Below are 22,816 nucleotides of genomic sequence, written 5' to 3' on the forward strand. Positions count from 1 at the left end.
ACGTTTGTGGGTCTAGTTCTGGGGTTTCTATTCGATTCCATTGGTCTATGTGTCTGTTTTTGTGCCAATACCATGCTGTCTTGATGATTACAGCTTTGTAGTAGAGGCTAAAGTCTGGGATTGTGATGCCTCCTGCTTTGGTCTTCTTCTTCAAAATTACTTTGGCTATTCGGGGCCTTTTGTGGTTCCATATGAATTTTAGGATGGCTTGTTCTAGTTTCAAGAAGAATGCTGGTGCAATTTTGATTGGGATTGCATTGAATGTGTAGATAGCTTTGGGTAGTATTGACATTTTGACAATATTTATTCTTCCAATCCATGAGCAGGGAATGTCTTTCCATTTCTTTATATCTTCTTCAATTACCTGCATAAGCTTTCTATAGTTTTCAGCATACAGATCTTTTACATCTTTGGTTAGATTTATTCCTAGGTATTTTATGCTTCTTGGTGCAATTGTGAATGGGATTAGTTTCTTTATTTGTCTTTCTGTGGCTTCATTGTTAGTGTATAAGAATGCAACTGATTTCTGTACATTGATTTTGTATCCTGCAACTTTGCTGAATTCATGTATCAGTTCTAGCAGACTTTTGGTGGAGTCTATCGGATTTTCCATGTATAATATCATGTCATCTGCAAAAAGCGAAAGCTTGACTTCATCTTTGCCAATTTGGATGCCTTTGATTTCCTTTTGTTGTCTGATTGCTGATGCTAGAACTTCCAGCACTATATTAAACAACAGCGGTGAGAGTGGGCATCCCTGTCGTGTTCCTGATCTCAGGGAAAAAGCTCTCAGTTTTTCCCCATTGAGGATGATGTTAGCTGTGGGCTTTTCATAAATGGCTTTTATGATCTTTAAGTATGTTCCTTCTATCCCGACTTTCTCAAGGGTTTTTATTAAGAAAGGGTGCTGGATTTTGTCAAAGGCCTTTTCTGCATCGATTGACAGGATCATATGGTTCTTCTCTTTTTTTTTGTTAATGTGATGTATCACGTTGATCGATTTGCGAATGTTGAACCAGCCCTGCATCCCAGGAATGAATCCCACTTGATCATGGTGAATAATCCTTTTTATATGCTGTTGAATTCGATTTGCTAGTATCTTATTGAGAATTTTTGCATCCATATTCATCAGGGATATTGGCCTGTAGTTCTCTTTTTTTACTGGGTCTCTGTCTGGTTTAGGAATCAAAGTAATACTGGCTTCATAGAATGAGTCTGGAAGTTTTCCTTCCCTTTCTATTTCTTGGAATAGCTTGAGAAGGATAGGTATTATCTCTGCTTTAAATGTCTGGTAGAACTCCCCTGGGAAGCCATCTGGTCCTGGACTCTTATTTGTTGGGAGATTTTTGATAACCGATTCAATTTCTTCGCTGGTTATGGGTCTGTTCAAGCTTTCTATTTCTTCCTGATTGAGTTTTGGAAGAGTGTGGGTGTTTAGGAATTTGTCCATTTCTTCAAGGTTGTCCAATTTGTTGGCATATAATTTTTCATAGTATTCCCTGATAATTGTTTGTATCTCTGAGGGATTGGTTGTAATATTTCCATTTTCATTCATGATTTTATCTATTTGGGTCATCTCCCTTTTCTTTTTGAGAAGCCTGGCTAGAGGTTTGTCAATTTTGTTTATTTTTTCAAAAAACCAACTCTTGGTTTCGTTGATCTGCTCTACAGTTTTTTTAGATTCTATATTATTTATTTCTGCTCTGATCTTTATGATTTCTCTTCTTCTGCTGGGTTTAGGCTGCCTTTGCTGTTCTGCTTCTATTTCCTTTAGGTGTGCTGTTAGATTTTGTATTTGGGATTTTTCTTGTTTCTTGAGATAGGCCTGGATTGCAATGTATTTTCCTCTCAGGACTGCCTTCGCTGCATCCCAAAGCGTTTGGATTGTTGTATTTTCATTTTCGTTTGTTTCCATATATTTTTTAATTTCTTCTCTAATTGCCTGGTTGACCCACTCATTCGTTAGTAGGGTGTTCTTTAACCTCCATGCTTTTGGAGGTTTTCCAGACTTTTTCCTGTGGTTGATTTCAAGCTTCATAGCATTGTGGTCTGAAAGTATGCATGGTATAATTTCAATTCTTGTAAACTTATGAAGGGCTGTTTTGTGACCCAGTATATGATCTATCTTGGAGAATGTTCCATGTGCACTCGAGAAGAAAGTATATTCTGTTGCTTTGGGATGCAGAGTTCTAAATATATCTGTCAAGTCCATCTGATCCAATGTATCATTCAGGGCCCTTGTTTCTTTATTGACTGTGTGTCTAGATGATCTATCCATTTCTGTAAGTGGGGTGTTAAAGTCCCCTGCAATGACCACATTCTTATCAATAAGGTTGCTTATGTTTATGAGTAATTGTTTTATATATCTGGGGGCTCCGGTATTTGGCGCATAGACATTTATAATTGTTAGCTCTTCCTGATGGATAGACCCTGTAATTATTATATAATGCCCTTCTTCATCTCTTGTTACAGCCTTTAATTTAAAGTCTAGTTTGTCTGATATAAGTATGGCTACTCCAGCTTTCTTTTGGCTTCCAGTAGCATGATAAATAGTTCTCCATCCCCTCACTCTCAATCTAAAGGTGTCCTCAGATCTAAAATGAGTCTCTTGTAGACAGCAAATAGATGGGTCTTGTTTTTTTATCCATTCTGATACCCTATGTCTTTTGGTTGGTGCATTTAATCCATTTACATTCAGTGTTATTATAGAAAGATACGGGTTTAGAGTCATTGTGATGTCTGTATGTTTTATGCTTGTAGTGATGTCTCTGGTACTTTGTCTCACAGGATCCCCCTTAGGATCTCTTGTAGGGCTGGTTTCGTGGTGACAAATTCCTTCAGTTTTTGTTTGTTTGGGAAGACCTTTATCTCTCCTTCTATTCTAAATGACAGACTTGCTGGATAAAGGATTCTCGGCTGCATATTTTTTCTGTTTAGCACACTGAAGATATCGTGCCAAGCCTTTCTGGCCTGCCAAGTTTCAAAGGAGAGATCAGTCACGAGTCTTATAGGTCTCCCTTTATATGTGAGGGCACGTTTATCCCTTGCTGCTTTCAGAATTTTCTCTTTCTCCTTGTATTTTGCCAGTTTCACTATGATATGTCGTGCAGAAGATCGATTCAAGTTACGTCTGAAGGGAGTTCTCTGTGCCTCTTGGATTTCAATGCCTTTTTCCTTCCCCAGTTCAGGGAAGTTCTCAGCTATAATTTCTTCAAGTACCCCTTCAGCACCTTTCCCTCTCTCTTCCTCCTCTGGGATACCAATTATGCGTATATTATTTCTTTTTAGTGTATCACTTAGTTCTGTAATTTTCCCCTCATACTCCTGGATTTTTTTATCTCTCTTTCTTTCAGCTTCCTCTTTCTCCATAACTTTATCTTCTAGTTCACCTATTCTCTCCTCTGCCTCTTCAATCCGAGCCGTCGTGGTTTCCATTTTGTTTTGCATTTCGTTTAAAGCGTTTTTCAGCTCCTCGTGACTGTGCCTTAGTCCCTTGATCTCTGTAGCAAGAGATTCTCTGCTGTCCTGTATACTGTTTTCAAGCCCAGCGATTAATTTTATGACTATTATTCTAAATTCACTTTCTGTTATATTATTTAAATCCTTTTTGATCAGTTCATTAGCTGTTGTTATTTCCTGGAGATTCTTCTGAGGGGAATTCTTCCGTTTGGTCATTTTGGATAGTCCCTGGAGCGGTGAGGACCTGCAGGGCACTTCCCCCATGCTGTGGTGTATAACTGGAGTTGGTGGGCGGGGCCGCAGTCCGACCTGATGTCTGCCCCCAGCCCACCGCTGGGGCCACAGTCAGACTGGTGTGTGCCTTCTCTTCCCCTCTCCTAGGGGCGGGATTCACTGTGGGGTGGTGTGGCCCGTCTGGTCTACTTGCACACTGCCAGGCTTGTGGTGCTGGGGAGCTGGCGTATTAGCTGGGGTGGTTAGGCAAGGTGCACGGGGGCAGGAGGGGCAGGCTTAGCTCGCTTCTCCTTATGTGATCCACTTCAGGAGGGGCCCTGTGGCAGCGGGAGGGAGTCAGATCCACTGCCGGAGGTTTGGCTCCGCAGAAGCACAGAGTTGGGTGTTTGCGCGGAGCGAGCAAGTTCCCTGGCAGGAACTGGTTCTCTTTGGGATTTTGGCTGGGGGATGGGCGGGGGAGATGGTGCTGGCGAGCGCCTTTGTTCCCCGCCAAGCTGAGCTCTGCCGTCCGGGGGCTCAGCAGCTCTCCCTCCCTTTGTCCTCCAGCCTTCCCGCTTTCTGAGCAGAGCTGTTAACTTCTGACCTCCCAGACGCTAAGTCGAGCTTGCTGTCGGAACACAGTCCGTCCGGCCCCTCCGCTTTTGCCAGCCCGACTCGGGGGCTCTGCTTGGCCGGCGAGCCGCCCCTCCGCCCCGGCTCCCTCCCGCCAGTCCGTGGAGCGCGCACCGCCTCGCCGCCCTTCCTACCCTCTTCCGTGGGCCTCTCGTCTGCGCTTGGCTCCGGAGACTCCATTCTGCTAATCCTCTGGCGGTTTTCTGGGTTATTTAGGCAGGTATAGGTGGAATCTAAGTGATCAGCAGGACGTGCGGTGAGCCCAGCGTCCTCCTACGCCACCATCTTCCGGAACTCTCCCTAAAACTATAAAACTTCTAAAAGAAAGCATGAGAGAAAACCTTTGTGACCTTGTGCTAGGCAAAGATTTCTTAGATATGAAAACCAAAAGCAACAGTCATACAAGAACAAATGAATGCATAAACTGGACTTCACCAAAAAGAAAAACTGCTCTTCAAAAACACTGTTGAGAGAAGGAAAAGTCACAGACTGGGAGAAGAAAAACCTTGCAAAAAAAAAAGAGAGGTGATAAAGGAACTGTATCTAGCTCTTTCCACCATCTTTCTGTGCCACCATCATGATGCATGTGAATGTCGTGGCAGATGCTCCCCAAAGCATAACAATACTGAAAAGAGAAGCAGACGCCGGGTTCTTACGAGGCCGTGCTCCAAAGACATTGTCCACTTTCTAACTGTGATGATGAAGCATGGTTACACTGGTGAATTTAAAACCATTGATGATCACAGAGTTGGTAAAATTGTTGTGAACCTCACAGGCAGGTTAAGCAAGCATGGAGTGACTGGCCCCAGAACTGATGGACAATGCAAAGATCTAGAAAAATGGCAGAATAATCTGCTCGGTTTGGTTTCATTATACTGACCACCTCAGCTACAGTCATGGACCATGAAGAAGCAAGATGAAAACACACAGAAGGGGAAATCCTGGGATTCTTTTTCTAGGGATGTAATACGTATGTGCAAATAAAATGCCTCAGTGGAAAACAAAAACAAAAACAACCACAAAAAAAAACAAAAAGAAAACAAAATAAGAAGGAACTGTGTCTAGAATATACAAAGAATTCTGAAAACTCAACAAGTAAGAAAACAAACAAATTTTTAAAATAAAAAACGATTTGGACAATTCAAAGAAGATATACAGATGGCAAGCAAGCATGTGAAAATATGGTCAACATCGTCAGTTATTAGGAAAATGTATATTCAAACCATAATGATATATAAAATATCCATCCGAATGGCTAGGATTTAAAAAGCTGACAATACTAAGTGTTCATGAATATGTATGTAGGAATTGGTGCTCTCACAGACTGCTGGTGGGAATGGAAAACGGTACAACTCCTTTAGAAAACGATTTGGCAGCTTCATAATAAGGGAATATAAAGGGACATGAGATTTTTAAGGGTGATGAATATGTTAACTGTCTGGATTGCGGTTATCGTTTCATACGTGTAAACATATGTCAAAACTATCAAATGACACACTTCATATATGTGCAGTTTACCTAACTAAAGCTGTTGAAAACGAAAAGCTCTTTCACAGGAAGAAACGTCTAAAACAGTGGATAAGACACAGAGGGAAAGAAGGATGTCAAACAATACAAGATGAAGCCAGAGGACTGTGGCCTTTTAACCTAATAGCAATGAGAAGTAACAGCTAAGCTTTAAGCAAGGAGGTAACATGATGAAATACACATTTTTTTGAATATATAATATGTATGGTTGCAGTGCAGACCAAGGTCCTGGGAGGTTGAACGGCAGGGAAAACGGTCCTGAGGTTATTTCAGTCATCTAGGAGAAAAATAATGACCTGACCTGGGTGAAGGCACAGAAGAGAAGCAGAGTTAACAGACACGTTAGATGTGCCATTCCCACTAAGAAAGGTACAGTAGAAATGATGACCTTTTGGCTGAGAGGATACAATAGTTCTCCTTTTATTTTAATATAAAACATATTTCTGAGATGAGCAGCTCTACAATACAGCATTGTTCTATGGTGCAGTACTAGGCAAGGTGTGCACATATTACTACAGCCATATACCTAAAAAGGCTTCCTACCTTTACAATCCATGCCAAGTTGTTCAATCAGCAACATGAAATTCTTAGAGTAAGGCAACTCACAATCCTCTGAGGCTGTTTCAGATGACTGAATGAAGTCGACAAGGTCATCCATAGAAGTAATTTGCTTTTTGACCTACAAATAAAGAATATCATTTCAAAATGTCCCCCAAATATTTATAAAATATACAAGGTGTAGAGAAGTGATAAATACCCATCTTTTTATAAAAGCAAACACAGGGGCACCTGAGTGGCTCAGTCGGTTGAGCATCCGACTCCACTGTGGCTCAGGTCATGACCTCAGGGTTCCTGAGTTTGAGTCCCATGTTGACCTCCACAATGTCAGCATGGAGCCTGCTTGGGATTCTCTCTCCCCCTCTCCCCCTGCCCCTCCCCCACTTGTGCGTGCTCTCTCTCAAAATACATTTTAAAAATAAGTGAATAAACATTTAAAAGAGACTTTTTAAAAGAACGGATTTTTATCAAAAAGATACCGTTATCAATAGCTAGTATTTCTAAGTAACTTTTTCACAGCAAATGTCTCTACAACAAAGGAAGATTTTCTATTTTTTCACTACATCTTTCATAAAGTATTTTTTTTGGCCACTGAACAATATCTCTAATAAATATTTATCAAATTAATATAATAAAATAAAAATAAAATAAATAAATAAAATAAAATTACATTGTCTATTTTTCTTACCTTGTTCTTTTTCTTAGAAATTTTCTTTGCAGGTCTGAAAAAACCCAACAACTCTTTTCAGGCAAATATTAAATACTTAAAATACAAAGAATATTTAAATCTATTGTTTCTGATATAAAATCTCTGCATTTGAAACTAATTTTCTACAAAGGGGATTAAACAATAGAGTAACATTAAACAGCATAGAAAATATACTGCTACTAATATTAACAAAGGATTAGACGTATCCAGGTGTAATACATGTGCTGCTGAAGCGAGAACAACAAAGTACTAAATTTAGATAAAAACTAACAAAAGCAAAGGAAAATCCTAATGCTACTTGCATTATTTGATAGGCATTATACCATTGTTTTTGTTGTTGTCATTTTTACTAAAAATAAGCTTTTACTAGCACTAAAACCTACTTGGAAAGTGCAAGTTAAGTCCCTATATGAAAGGACCCCTTTTGAACAATCGTGATATTAACGTGTTGAAGACTCACTGTGCAACTACTCTCTAGGAATTACTATGAGCACTTTACATGTCTTCAAGGCATTTGAAGCCCCACAACAATCTTATGAAGTAGGTTAGTATAGTAGGTATTTTACACAGGAAGAAAATGAGGCACAGAAAGTCGAAGTGTCTTGCCCAAGAAGCCCTAATCGCTGGCCAAGAACAGACCCTGAATTCAAACCCAGGAATGTGCCTTCAAAGCATGTGTTTGATAACATGTGGTTAAAGTAATACTTAAGTGTTTCTAACTAATATAATAGCAAATGAATCTACATTATTATTCTATTTCTAGCTATAGCTGTACATAACAATTTCTGAATCTTACACATTCTTTTAAGAGACTTTATACCTAGGCAATATTGGAAATCTACTTTCAATAAACTACAGATTTGCTTCTTCTAGAGAAGTTCATCAACAGGCATTCATTCGTTCATTCAACTGTTTATTCCCACATTCAACACATACTTATTGAACATATAATCTGTGTCAATGACACTGCTGGTACAGGAAGCATGGTTTTTGTAATTTAGAGCTTTCCAGTCCAAAAGGAATAATCTGTGATGGGTTACTAGTTTATTTTCCAATTGTAAATAAACAAAATCTTCCCCTTTCCCCAGAACGTAAATAAATATTAACTTGATATAACCAGATACTTTCAAGTCCCTAACAAAATCATAGCTATTCGTGATGCTATCAAAGGCACTGAATATCTAAAATCATCAAGGAAGGATTAGTTCTATTCAGAATGGCCTCAGTGTTTGCATACATTTATTATAAGTGTGAGTGTATATATATACACACACATATACTTATATATTCATATAGAATTCATACAGATATATATATATATATGTATATATATACATACTTGCATACATGCATATATATATTTTTAAATCTGCACATTCAATTATAGGAGAATACCCCATTGTGGAACCAATTCTGAATAAACCAACTTCTTCCACAAAATTACATGAATAGGAGTACTAAAGACAATTACTATAATCTTTAAAAGATACTGTAATACACTCAACAAAGTTCCTAATGTTTGGAAACGCAAACAAAATTAAATTAACTAACCATGTCTGTCTCTATTGATCATTTCCAACAGCATACATACTCTAAAAGCTCCCATCTTAAAATAAGAAGAGCAAGACAATGCCTTTGCAACTCACATTCTTTTTCAGTTATCATCCATTTCTCTATTACCTTTCCCAATTAAAATGCTCTAAGGAGTTGTTTACACTTACTCATCTTCCATGCTTCCATGGTGACTACTGAAACTGCTCCTTGACAAAGTCACTTACCCTCATCATAACTTTTCAAGCAGTGTGTTTGATATGTTGAGTATTTCTTGCTTTAGCTTGGACCTACCTACACTACAGCATCGTATTTCCACAAAAGGTAATCACGGCTAAAATTCCTTCACAGGCACATAAAGAATTTATAGATTTTACCTGCTTTCATGCTGATCCTTTCCACTGAAATGGCTGCCATCATTCTTTTGTAGTGGACCACCAGTTAGGGAATCGGCCTTCTTCAACACTGGTGTGATCACAGCTCCTTTTGATGTCCCTGTTTCATTTTCACCTTCATTTAACTTCTTCATATGTAAACCAGGTTCACTCCTTAAAAAAAAAAAGCCATAAAAAAGCCAATGTTTTCTAATAATTTTACTGATAAAGAATAAAAAGACAATTTTCATTAAGTTCTGAATTTTACCCATCTGACTTAATTTATTAATTCAGAGAACAGTGCTGAGATACCAACCATACACAAGGAAATACTCATCTGTTGCTTCAAACACAGATAAGTATACAATTATAATACAATGTGATTTGTAAGAATTGACATGTGAAAAGCTGTAAGTGAGGACAAGAAAGGCTTTATTGAAGAGGGAAAATAAACAGGAGAGGTCACCAGGAAAAGAAACGGGAGAAAACCATTTTCTTAGAGATTAGAATGTAAGCACAAAGATTACATAGATGGCATCTAGGTGCCTTGAAAGGAAAAGTATACTTTTAGGAACTTGGAAAAAAAAGCATAAGATACATGGAACCAAGTAGTAAGAGTCAGGAAAGAAATTCTGACTCAGACATGGGAGTAATAACTAGATTTGTGCTATATTTTCGGCTTTTCTTTTAAATATAAAAATGCTTCATTTCAACAAAGTTTTAAAATAGCACGAGGTCCATATAACATGAAAGAAGAAATCAGGGAAATATCTTAGGGGCAAAACTACTTTTAAAATACCCATATGTCAGAGCGATATCAGTATCATAGCTGAGTAAGATGTACCTTGTTGTGTCTCCCCACCTACAACAAACTGGCATCTTATCCACCCAAGGGCAAAACTACCTTTGCAGGAGCTGTGGGAATCTAGCACCATATTCCAAGGGACCGAGGAAAAGTCTTGCCTACCCGTGCATCAGGTAACAGGCATACATACTACAGTCTAATCTGTGGACCTAGCAATAGCCCATAAAGTGCCTCCAGTCCCTCCCTCTCAGCTACATCTGGGAGTCCCTCCCTAGAAAACACTGTCTAGGATAATCACCTGGGGATGAGAGAGCCTATTTGGAAAACCAGGTGTCCTGCAGAGAATTTCCAGCATACCACTGGAGCAAAAAATCAGGGTTGGACACACTGAAGAGGTAGTCATTAAAGACTGGAGGAGGTGACTGCTACTTCAAATGCAAAGACAGCAATGCAAAATTGCAAAGAATATGAAATATCAAGGAAATATGATACCATCAAAGGATCACAATAATCTTCCAGTAATCAATCGGAAACACATGGAGATCTGTAATTTATTCAGAAGAGAATTCAAAAACAGCAGTTTTAAGGAAACTCAGTGAGTTACAAGAAAAACACAAAAAGCCAACTCACTAAAATCAGAAAAAACACTCTATGAATAAAATGAGAAGCTTAACAAAGAGCTGGAAATAGTAAAAACTGACTAAACAAAAATCCTGGAGCTGAAGTGTATAATGAAGGAGATGAAAAAAGCAAGAGTGATCACTGACAGGAAATGGATCAAGCAAAAACAAAAACAAATGTGAATTTAAAGACAGGAACTATCAAATTATCCAGTCAGCAGAGAACAAAGTAAAAAGAATGAAAAAGAGTGAGGAAAGACTATGTGACTACAAGTGAACCCTCATAAGGGTATTGGCAATTTCTCAGCAGAAACCTTACATACCAGGAGGCAGTGGGATTATACATATTCAAAGTGCTAAGAGAAAAAAGACTACCAATCAAGAATACTTTACTCAGCAAAATTACCCTTCGGAAATCAAGTCAAATAAATACATTTGATACACCGCATTAACAGGATAAAAAAAAAATCATATGATCATCCCAGCATGTGAGGAAAAAGCATTTGACAAAATTCAACATCTTTTCAGGATAAAAACTCTCAATAAAGTGGGTACTGAATTATCACACCTGGACATAGTGAAGTCCAATATGATAAGCCCATGGCCAACATCATATGCAGTGGTAAAAAACTGAAAGCTTTTACTCTAACTTCAAGAACAAGGCAAAGTTGCCCACTTGACCACTCCTATTCAACAGGATATGGGAAGTCCTAGCCAAAGCAGTCAGGCAAGAAAAGGAAATGAAAGGCATCCAAATCAGAAAAGAAGACATAAAACTGTCTTTGTTGGCAGATGATATGTTCTTATATATAGAATATCCTGAAGATACCACCAAAAAGCTGTTCAAAGGATGAAGGATACAAAATGAACATAAAGATGCAGGGGTGCCTGGGTGGCTCAGTCAGTTAAGCTTCTGACTTTGGCTAAGGTCATGATCTCATGGTTTGCGGTTCAAGCCCTCTATTGGGCTCTGTGCTGACAGCTCAGAGCCTGGAGCCTGCTTTGGATTCTCTCTCTCTCTCTCTCTGCCCCTCCCCTGTCCACACTCTGTCTCTTTAGCCTCTACTACAAAGCTGTGATCATCAAGACAGCATGGTATTGGCACAAAAACAGACACACAGACCAATGGAATAGAATAGAGACCCCAGAAGTAGACCCACAAATGTATGGCCAACTAAGCACTGACAAAGCAGGAAAGAGTATCCAATGGAAAAAAAAAAAGACAGTCTCTTTCTCCTGGGAGAACTGGACAGCAACATGCAGAAGAATGGAACTAGACCACTTTCTTACACCATACACACAAATAAACTCAAAATGGATGAAGGACCTGAATGTGAGACAGGAAACCATCAAAACCCTAGAGGAGAAAGCAGGAAAAAACCTGTTTGACCTCCGCCGCAGCAATTTCTTACTCGGCACATCTCCAAAGGCAAGGGAATTAAAAGCAGAAAGGAACTATTGGGGCCTCGTCAAGATAAAAAGCTTCTGCACTGCAAAGGAATCAATCAACAAAACCAAAAGGCAACCGACAGAATGGGAGAAGATATTTGCAAATGACATATCGGATAAAAGAAGGGCTAATGTCCAGAATCTGTAAAGAACTCACCAAACTCCACACCCACAAAACAAATAATCCAGGGAAGAAATGGGCAGAAGACATGAATAGACACTTTTCCAAAGAAGACATCCAGATGGACAACAGACACATGGAAAGATGCTCAATGTCACTCCTCATCAGGGAAATACAAATCAAAACCACACTGAGATACCACCTCACGCTGGTCAGAGCGGCTAAAATGAACAAATCAGGAGACTATAGATGCTGGCGAAGATGTGGAGAAACAGGAACCCTCTTGCACTGTTGGTGGCAATGCAAACTGGTGCAGCAATCTGGAAAACAATGTGGAGGTTCCTCAAATAATTAAAAATAGAACTACCCTATGACCCAGCAATAGCACTGCTGGGAATTTACCCAAGGGATAAGGAGTGCTGATGCATAGGAGCACATGTACCCCAATGTTTACAGCAGCACTTTCAACAATCGCCAAATTATGGAAAGAGCCTAAATGTCCATCACCCGACGAATGGAGAAAGAAGATGTGGTTTATATATACAGTGGACTACTACTTGGCAATAAGAAAGAGTGAAATCTGACCATTGCAACAACGTGGATGGAACTGGAGGGTATTATGCGAAGTGAAATAAGTCAGGCAGAGAAAGACAGATACCATATGTTTTCACTTATATCTGGATCCTGAGAAACTTAACAGGAGGGGGGAGCGGGGGGAAAAAAGTTACAGAGAGGGAGGGAGGCAAAAGATAAGAGACTTGTAACACTGAGAATCAACTAAGGGTTGATAGGAGATGGGGGAGAGGGGAAAGTGGGTGATGGGCATTGAGAAGGGCACCTGTTGGGATGAGCAGTGGGTGTTGTATGGAAACCAATTTGACAATAGATTATATTTAGTAAAAAAAAATTACAAAATCAACATCAAGAAATCAGTTGCATTTCTACACAATAACAATGAAATAGCTGAAAAAGAAATATAAGGAAAAAATCCCCTTCCCCAAAACATCAAAAAGACCAAAATACTTTGGAATGAATTTAATCAAGGACTTTCTGAAAGATAGGTACAGTAAAGACTACAAGACATTGTAAAAGAAACAGCAGAGACACAAACGAATGGGCAGATACCCCGTTGTTTATGGATTAGAAAAATTAGTATCATTAAATATCTGCATTACCTGAAACCACCTACAGAGTCAATGCAATCCTTGTCAAAATTCCAATGACATTTTTCACAGAAATAGGAAAAGCATTCCTCAAATGTGTAAGGAACAAAAAAGACCCCAAATAGCCAAAGCAATCCTAAGAAAGAACAAAGCTGGAAGCATCACACTTGCTGGTGTCAAACTATTACAAAGTTATGGTAATAAAAACCGTATGAAGTTGCACAAAAACAAACACAAACATGAATGAAACAGAATCAAGAACCCATAAATAAACCCATGCATAAAGTCAACTAAAAACCCATGCATAAAGTCTCTTTGTTAAGCGACCCGAGAAAACTCAAAAGAGAAAAGGTAATCTCTTCAATACATGATGCTGAGAAAAGTGGATATTAACATGCAACAGAATAAAACTGTGCCTCTACCTTACACCACTCACAAAAGTTTCCCCAAACACAAATAACGACTTCCACATAAAATCTTAAACCATAAAACTCCTAGAAGAAAACACAGGATAAAAGCTCCTTGGCATAGCTCTTACGAATGATTTAGGATAGGACATCCAAAGTACAAGCAATAAAAGCAAAACAACCAATGCAATCAACAATGTTTCCGCACAGCAAATGAAACAAGCAACATGACGGAAAGGAAAGGCAACCTATGGAAAGGATGAAAACATTCACAAGCTACAAATATGAAAAACGTCAATATCTAAAATGTGTAAGGAATTCGTACAACTGAACAGCTAAAAACAAATATAATTAAAAACTGGGCAAGGCACCTTCATAGACGTCTCTCCTCAGAACATATTCAGATGGCCAAGGGTACACAAGAAGGTGCTCGATATCACTATTCATCAGGGCAATGCAAATCAAAACTGCAGTATATAGATATCACTTTGACCTATTAAAATGGCTATTGTCAAAACGACAAGAGATATCGTTGGCAAGGATGTACAGGAAAGGAATTCCTTGTACTGCTGTAGGACTGTAAATTGGGACAGCCACTATGTAAAGCAGTATGGTGGCACCTCAACACACTAAAAATGGAACCTCCATATGAGCCAATAATCCCATTTCTGGGTATATATCTTAAAGACATGACATCCTTACCTTGGAGAGATAGCTGCAGCCCTCTGTTTATTGCAGCATTATTTACAACAGTCAAGAAACAACCTAAGCATCCATCAATGGATCCATGGATTAAAAAATATGGTATATATTTACAATGGAATATTTTCAGCCACAAGCAAGAAGGAAATCCTGCCATTTGTGACAACATGAGTGAAACTTGAGGGCTTTATGCTTAGTGAAAAGAAGTCAGACACAGGAAGACAAATACTGTATGATCTGACTTATATGTGGAATTAAAAAAAAATTGCACGGAAAACAGAACAGATTGGTGTTGCCAGGGTTAGGAGGCTGTGAGAAATGGGTAGATATTGGTCAAAGGGTACAAACTACCTGTTACAAGATTAATAAATTCTGGGGATTTAATGTGCAGGATGGTGATTACAGTGGACAATAGTGTATCATATCATTTGAAAGTTGCTACAAGAGTAGATCATCACAAACAAGAAAGGATAATTATGTGAGGTGATGGAAGTATTAACCCTATTGTGGTAATCATTTGACAATATAAAAGTGTATCAAATTAATACAGGTATACCTTACAGTTACACAGATGTATGTTACTTATATCTCATAAATCTGGAAAAACTTCAAAAATTCAAAAGTACTCATATGTCATTATCTATCGTTCAAAAATAGCAATCATCTGATTAGTTATCCTTTTGTTTAAAAAAAAAAAAATGGTTTGCGGCGCCTGGATGGCTCAGTCCGTTAAGTGTATGACTTTGGCTCAGTTTGTGATCTAAGGGTTTGTGGCTTTGAGCCCCACATCGGGCTGTGTGCTGACAGCCCAGAGCCTGGAGCCTGCTTCGGAATCTTTGTCTCCCCCTCTCTCTTCCCCTCCCCCACTCTCACTTTGTCTCTCTCCAAATGAATAAACGTTTAAAAAAATTTAAAAAAAATGATTTGGTAACTTTTGTATACTTTTAGCCTAATATCTAGTCCTGATAGAAAATACTGGGAGATTCACCAAAAAGAAAATTATAATTCTTTTTTCATGGACTAAATGCATGCAACAGAATATTATTACCATACAGCTACGTACATTTCCAAAAAGAATGAAATTTCCCACAGATTATTTAGGACTTAAACGTGAGCCCCGAAGAGCACCAAAAACAAAAACAAAACTAGCAATTGTGTTTTTTTCAAAAAAACTGTTATACAGATAACTTTTCTTGTTGAAATAACATCCAAGAAAAGAAGAATCTTTCTGAAAGCAATTATCAAACAATTCCTCTCGACCCAAACTTCAAAAATGAATCTGTAATTACAGAATTTAAAATAGCTTTCATTTTGAACCCAGTCAATAGAAGCAATTTTTAAGTAGAAAACATCTGGTGAAAGCCACCTCAAACTTAGAAAAAACAAAACAAAACAAAACAAAACAAAAACCCCTAACACGTAGCCATGGTAACAAGAAGCCACCAGAATCAGTTTTAAACGTGTTAATCAATGCCCACCAGCCCTACTCACCAACCAATCCATTTCAGCTCCTTCCTTCTGAAAGACAGCCAATAAAGGACAAAAATCACTCCAAAGCACATGCTTCAGCGTGCCAACCAATCCACACCAGTCTCCAAGCACCCGAATAAGCATGGTGCTTCAAATGATGACAAACCATTTAATTTTCTGAAAGTCCCCCAATCCTTAAACTCCACTCTTCCCCAAACCCTGTATAAGAATAGCAGACTCCTCTGTTAGAAAAGACTATACCTAACCAGCATAGCTCGCTCTTATTTGTAAGCGATAAATGCCAACTTCATCTTTTTATTTCAGATCTTGAGGGCTCAGAATCCTTTGGCAAGAATCTTTATAAAGTCGTATAATAATTTGCCACCATATTTTAGTTTCCTTCATAAATATAAAGGAAGTTTGCTATTCCTTTGATACATTTCACCATAATTAAAACTAACATAAATACAACTAAAAGAATAAGTAGCAAGTAAACACAATATTGGGCCCCCCAAAATCCAAAAAATGTATATAACTGGCAGGTTTAGTTGTCAGAATGAACCCACGCCAAACTTTGTAAAAGTGAGGACTAGTATTATGTTAAAAACAATACACACAGGTTAAACTCCGTTCACTCAATAAACATTACTGAATAAGTGCTGTATAGACTAGAACATTTTTTAGGCACTGAGGACATGGCAATGAGCACATAACAATCCTACTCATGAGTGAAGTAAACCTACAATAACAATAAGCTACACAGGCCAAACATACAGTATTAGAGGAGAAAAACTAAAGCAGAGAAATCACAGTTTGAGGTGTTATAGGGAAAAGGGGAGTTGAAGTACTAGTCAGGATGGCCAAGAAAGGCCTTGCTGAGAAAGTGACTTTTAAGCAAAAACCTGAAAGAAAAAACAAACAAAAAAGGAAAAAGCAAGCCATGAGGTATCTGAGGGAAAGCATTCCAGATAGAGTCAACAGCAAGTACAGAAGTATGTCTGAAGTACTGAAAGAGTAGTGAGAAATTCAGTATGGCTGGACAGAATGAAAGGGGTAGAAAAGAGTTCAAATCAGAGAGAGGAGGAGACACCTGATCATATATAGGCCTTGTCAGCATTAGGAAGAGTTTTGGCATGTACTCTGAGTGAAATGGGAGGCAATTAGGCTTTGAGCGGAGGAAGGACACAATCTGACTTACGTTTTACTAGATCCAAAGTGTTTAGAATTAACAGAAACAGAGGGAAAACAAAAGAAGAAACAAACAAACAAGAAGACCAGTTAGTTACCTAGTACTCCAATATAAACAACAGATGATAGTCTCTTGGTCATGGAAGATGTGTTTGGATTCTGGATATATTTGAAGGAAGACCAGACAAGATTCGCTGACAGATGAGATGTGATGTGTATGAAAAAGAAAAAGAAAAGAGAAAGAGAAAGAAAAAGAAAAAGAAAAAGAAAAAGAAAAAGAAAAAGAAAAAGAAAAAAAAAAGACAGGACTCAAAGATGATACCAAGTTTTTTAGCAGAGCAAATCATAGAACTGTTATTAACCCAATTAGGAAAGACATGAAAGGCAAATATTAAGAAAGAATATCAGGAGTTCAATTTGGGACATGTTAAGTTTGCAACAGCTATCCAGAAAGAGGTATCAAGTAGGCAGTTTGATATGCGGGCCTGGAATTATGGAGAGAGATCCGGGCTGGAGATATAAACTTGAGGATCATTAGAATATACAAGATAGTAAAAGTCAAGAGAAGGAAAATCCAAGGCTAATTCCTGGAAGACATCAATGGGTTAAAAGGTGGGGGACGAGGAGAAACAAGCAAATCAGGCTGAGGTGTACAGACTAGAAAGGCAGCGGCAAAATCAGGTGAGTGAGTGATCTCCTACAAGCAACATGGAGACAGAATTTGGGAGGAGAGAGTTTTCCATTGGGTCAAATATTGCTGAAAGCTTAAATCAAATGAGATGTATGAAATTATGTTTAGATTTAGTAAAGTGAAAATCGGTGGCAACCTTGAAAAAACAATTCTGGAGGAGTGAGAGGGAAAATTGCTACAATGAATTCAAGAATGGATGGGAGGGAGGCAAATCAGGATCAAAGAGTGAAGAAGGCTCTTGAAGGATTTCATAGCTAAGTGAAATGGTCATGGTTGATCTAATTTTCTATTATTGCTGTAGTTTTCAATTGTTACATAATGATTAGGTAGTATTTTTGTAATATTTGGAAGTCTTAAAAATTGCATATATGTAACACTAGTTTTTTTTTTTGCTTTTTTTAAATGCCACACCAAGGTACTAAATAACTCACAAAATTACACAATGAGAAGACTCCTTAAAATTTTTCTAGATATATAACATTATATAAGCTGATTACCATTTTTCTCATGCTTAGAAAGACCACAGAAAAACTAAGTTTCAAGGGCAGTATTTTGTGCTTGATAAAAATTATTGAACTCTAAGGGCACCTGGGTGGCCCAGTCCATGAAGCATCCAGCTCTTGATTTCGGCTCAGGTCATGATCTCTAGGATCTCTAGCATCGAGCTCTGCACTGACAGCATGGAGCCTCCTTGGGATTCTCTCTCTCCCTCTCTCTTTGCCCCTCCCCCACTCATGTGTGCATGCTCGCTCGCTCTCTCTCTCAAAATAAACAAACACTTTTAAAAAGTCACCTAACTCCAGGCTATTATATACTATCCAAAGTAATTAGTCACATTAAAATTTTACACACAGAAGTAAAAGGGGGTGGGAATGCAGAAAATAGTCCTACTTTGTAAACTGAATTGTCATCAATTGTAGAACATGAAGGCACTGTTGAAAAATTTGGTGTGGTACATGATGAAATATATTCTCTAAAAAGGCAGGATAATGCCATGCAAGCAAGGTACCTTTATGAAAACGATTCACTGCATTATCAGCATCTTGGTTTATAGTACATGGGTCATGAAATGTTTATATAGAATATGAGACATGTTACCACGTGAAACCTCTTGGCAATATTCAGATTAAGCTGAGGGTCCAACATTGGAGCACTCATGCACTGGGAAACAAAGCCAAAAATCTAATAACTAGCAATTTTGTTGGTAATGAAGTAGACTGCCAGCGTAGTAAGGAACTTCCTTTTGCAATTCAGTAGATATTAAAAGTACTCTAACAAAATGTGCATAAGACATGACATCAAACCAAACCAAATGCTTTAAATATACTTTGTTAAACCATCAGGACACATAGACCTAAATTCATTTTTTAAAATGGTCACCTATTCCATTACTTTATAGAAGTGAAACTTAACTTCCTTATTAATGAATGGATATTTAGCCTATCTCTGGGGCACCTAGGTGGCTCAGTCTGGTGAGCATCCGACTGTTGATGGTGGCTCAGGTCATGATCTTGTGGTCATGAGATCAAGCCCTGTGTTGGCCTCTGCACTGTTAACGTGGAGTCTGCTTGGGATTCTCTCTCTCTCCCTCTCAGTCTCTGCCCCCCCGTCGATGCCTGGGCTCCTGAGTGTGCACATTCTCTGTGTGTCTCTCAAAATAAATAAATAAGCATTTAGACTATCTCCAAATGTTTGATATGGGAATGCTATAATAAATATCCTTCACATATACATGTAACATATTTATATAAGTAACCTTAATATATCTGTCCTATTTTGTATATGTAATAATATATAATAAATGCCCTTACAGTGTGTGTGTGTGCGTGTGTGTGTGTGTTTGCATGCACAGGCGCACGTGCTTGCTTATAGAAGTCACGTATTTCAGAAGGACCCAGTCCTGGCAACAAAACCATTGGAATAAAGGGATGACCTACCTGAAATATTTTTCTCATGTTATATTATTTATTTTTGACAGTGACAGAGACAGAGCACAAGCAGGGGAGGGGCAGAGAGAGAGGGAGACACAGAATCTGAAGCAGGCTCCAGGCTCTGAGCTGTTAGCACAGAGCCTGACGCAAGGCTCGAGCTCGTGAAGTGCAAGATCATGACCTGAGCCGAAGTTGGACACTTAACCACCCAGGTGCCCCGACATATTTCAAAATTTGAAATACACCGTTAAATCACTTTTCAAAAAGGAGTTACCAATTTCATCCAGCCACAGTGTCTAACAATGTCATTTTCCTCACATTTCCTAATTTTGGTTATTTTTTTAATAAAATATTTATCACTATGACTGCAAAAACTGGTATCTCGTTGGTATTTACATTTTTCTCATTAGCACGTAGGATGCAATATCTCCACGAAAAATACGAAATTTGTTCATTGTGAATATTAGCTCAAACTAGAAAAGTTTGTTGCATAGGAAAATAACAATGACCTACAATTTAAATATTGCTATAGGCTTACCTATCAGAATCTTTTTTTTCTGTAATAGGCAATTGATGGTTATCACTTTTTCCATTCTGTCCTTGTGGAATTAATCCAGCAGCCGCAGCATCATGTATGTTTTCTGATACTTCCATGTCACTTCCTCTGTGCTTTTTTTCTTCAACCTTTAATGGAACTTGATACTAAAGGTAATTGTTACTTTAGTCAATAAAAAGAAATTTTTTCATTAATTTTATCAGCTGACACTTAGTTTGTCATAAATTCAATGGAGGAAAATATTTTGTGTTTACTTTATCATTACAAGTAACTGTAATTTTTATAAACTCTGCTTCATTTCTGTTGAAATTTAAAAAAAGCAGAAGTTACCAAAATTTCTAAAAGGGCTTTCTTAATTTTGTACTCTTATTCATATCCACACTTTGCTACCGAGAATTCCCCACCCACCCCCACCCCATCTGACCAAGAGATACAAAGAAATAAAAAGACAAAAGACAAAATTTGTCCTTTTCTATCCTTACCACCTGGGTTTTACACAACAGCCAGATTTAAAACATGTGACACGGAGGTGCTAGAGTAACAAAAACAGGGAACTTTCCTCTTTCTGCACGGAGCTTTTCTTTCCCTTTTTCTTTTGGATCCTAAGGTTCTCAAAAAAAGTGACAGTGTCCCCTAAAATTTATGAACCAAAGTTTGCCACAACACAAAAGGAACAAAGTGAAATGGACGTTAGGGTGGAATTCTGGGAAATTAGTAATGCTCTCCGAATCTCACATTCAATAACCATAACATTTTATAGGGAGAGGGTATAAACGTAATGATCACCTTTAATTCCATTTGCTACTGATAACGCGAGTAAAACTCGAAAAGGTTAAATGATTTGTCCCAAGTTCCTAAAGTGGCATTACCTAGCATTTTATGGCACCAAAAGAGATGATACAATTCTTGAATGCTGACTCAGAGAAATGACCACAAATTCATTAAATTAATGAGATGCATGAAAAGTGTGCCTTTGGCACAGTAAATTAATACCTTGATAGGGGACGAGGGGATTAGCTACTTATTCTTCTAAAGGAGGGTATCTCTAGGTTTTGTCTATTTCTTAACTCCACACATCTCAAAACTCAGTTTTCTCCCTTGGCGTTACATACTGAAGCTTTGCTGAAGGTTTATGCTACCTACATGCTAAAAATCATACAGGCCAAAAGGTATCATGCTTTATTGAACATAAAGTGAAGGTTTGACTCAACAGAAACATCTGAGAATGATGATTTTAAAAATGTGGGGAAAAAAGCGTGATAATACAAATAGCTGTTATTAAGCCTATCTCAAAGGGGTCATGTTGAAACTCTAAGTTCCAAGATTGTGAGTAAAGCAGACAAGACTGCATATATTTGTGGGCAATAAGCTTAGGAATTCCCTGAGCCTGCACTGATGAGTTAACCAGGCATAAAATATTACAAAGCCATAGGATGCTCACACCCAAGTTTGGGTAAACAAGATTAGGTAACTAAGTAGAGAGAGGGCGGGGAAAAGGCTCCAAGACAAAGGTGTGTGAGGGAAACCAGATTAGATATGCAGGAGGACACGCTCCCCAATTTAGTACTATGGCAGAAAGCTGCTTTCACAGGAAGGAAGGACCAAATTAGGTAAACAGGTAAATAGGGCTATAGGCTGTAGGCTGCAGGGTGAAGATGCCCAGAGGGGAGCTAATTAGCAAAAGAAAGGTGCCTTGTGGATCCTGAGGTAGCATCCCTCTTCTCCCCTAGACTAGCTAAGATAAACAGAGAAGCTGCCTCAGGTCTGCTGTTAACAACCATCTGCCAGGCGCAAGGATTTTGTTTTATATTGACCCAAACCCCTAACACCCTATCTTCAAAGCCCCTTTCCCTCATGCCCATGAGTTCATGTTCACAGATTGATTGTCTCTTTGTGCACGTCCATCACCATGTTTGGAAGCCTTCTGATCCTAATAAAAACAGTGCAAGGACCCTTAATCTGGGCTCCTGTGTTCTCCCTGACATTAGCCGTCTCTCCTATTGTAATCCTGCATCCCGCTGCTGTCTTGCTAAGACAAGCAAGAACCCTAGACCCAGAGTCTACAGACACATACTGAAGCAATAAATAGATTGCTTTAGCTGGGAACATTTCTGTATATTCCTTCTCTTAGTTATTGCTTCTTTCCCATTTTATTGTTTATGGAAATGCAATTTATATTTAAGCCAATATGTTTTTTAAAAAAACCTGGAGATTATCATGTTTTTTAAGCAGTTTCTTTATGGTTATTCTGGTTCATGAGGTCACATGGTACTTACATAGCTAAGTTAGTTTCCCAGTTCATATACTACTTGGAAGACTGACACAGAAACTTTAAGGAAAACAAATCATAAGAATGTTTTCCTGAACTCCTATTTGTTAGATACCAGAAATAATCTATTTCCAGACACAATTACTTATTTAGACGATTCCATTGTATGCACACTCTTGTTCTCTTGAGTGGAAAATCAGAATGGATCAGATAATTGCTAAAGAGAAAAAACAAGAGTAACAGCAAGGCGGACCTCTATCTCCTTTGGAGGTTGAACTTTCTCTCTTTCCAAAGACAGGAACTCTACTTGTGACATGTCTATCGCATTCTTAAACCTTTGCATATCTTGATGTAATTCTTCACTTAGATATACTTCAGATGCTGGAAAACTAGATGCTGAAGAAGAATTCACAATTTCTA

The 22,816-nt window shown here is 38.3% G+C and overlaps 1 protein-coding gene and 1 pseudogene across 1 annotated transcript in view; one reads left to right on the forward strand and one right to left on the reverse strand.

The window, feature by feature from the left end:
• ANKRD30B (ankyrin repeat domain 30B) overlaps positions 1 to 22,816 on the reverse strand; it is a 125,421-nt gene that overhangs the window by 58,988 nt on the left and 43,617 nt on the right. Inside the window, 4 exon segments of the mRNA XM_058691616.1 lie at positions 6,376 to 6,511; positions 7,079 to 7,112; positions 9,028 to 9,198; positions 20,110 to 20,273. Of these exon segments, the coding sequence (XP_058547599.1) occupies positions 6,376 to 6,511; positions 7,079 to 7,112; positions 9,028 to 9,198; positions 20,110 to 20,273 (505 nt within the window).
• LOC131490452 (small ribosomal subunit protein uS8-like) lies at positions 4,666 to 6,115 on the forward strand (annotated as a pseudogene).

This window comes from Neofelis nebulosa, chromosome 11 (genome assembly GCF_028018385.1).
Source record: "Neofelis nebulosa isolate mNeoNeb1 chromosome 11, mNeoNeb1.pri, whole genome shotgun sequence".
In the NCBI taxonomy this organism is placed as follows: domain Eukaryota; kingdom Metazoa; phylum Chordata; class Mammalia; order Carnivora; family Felidae; genus Neofelis; species Neofelis nebulosa.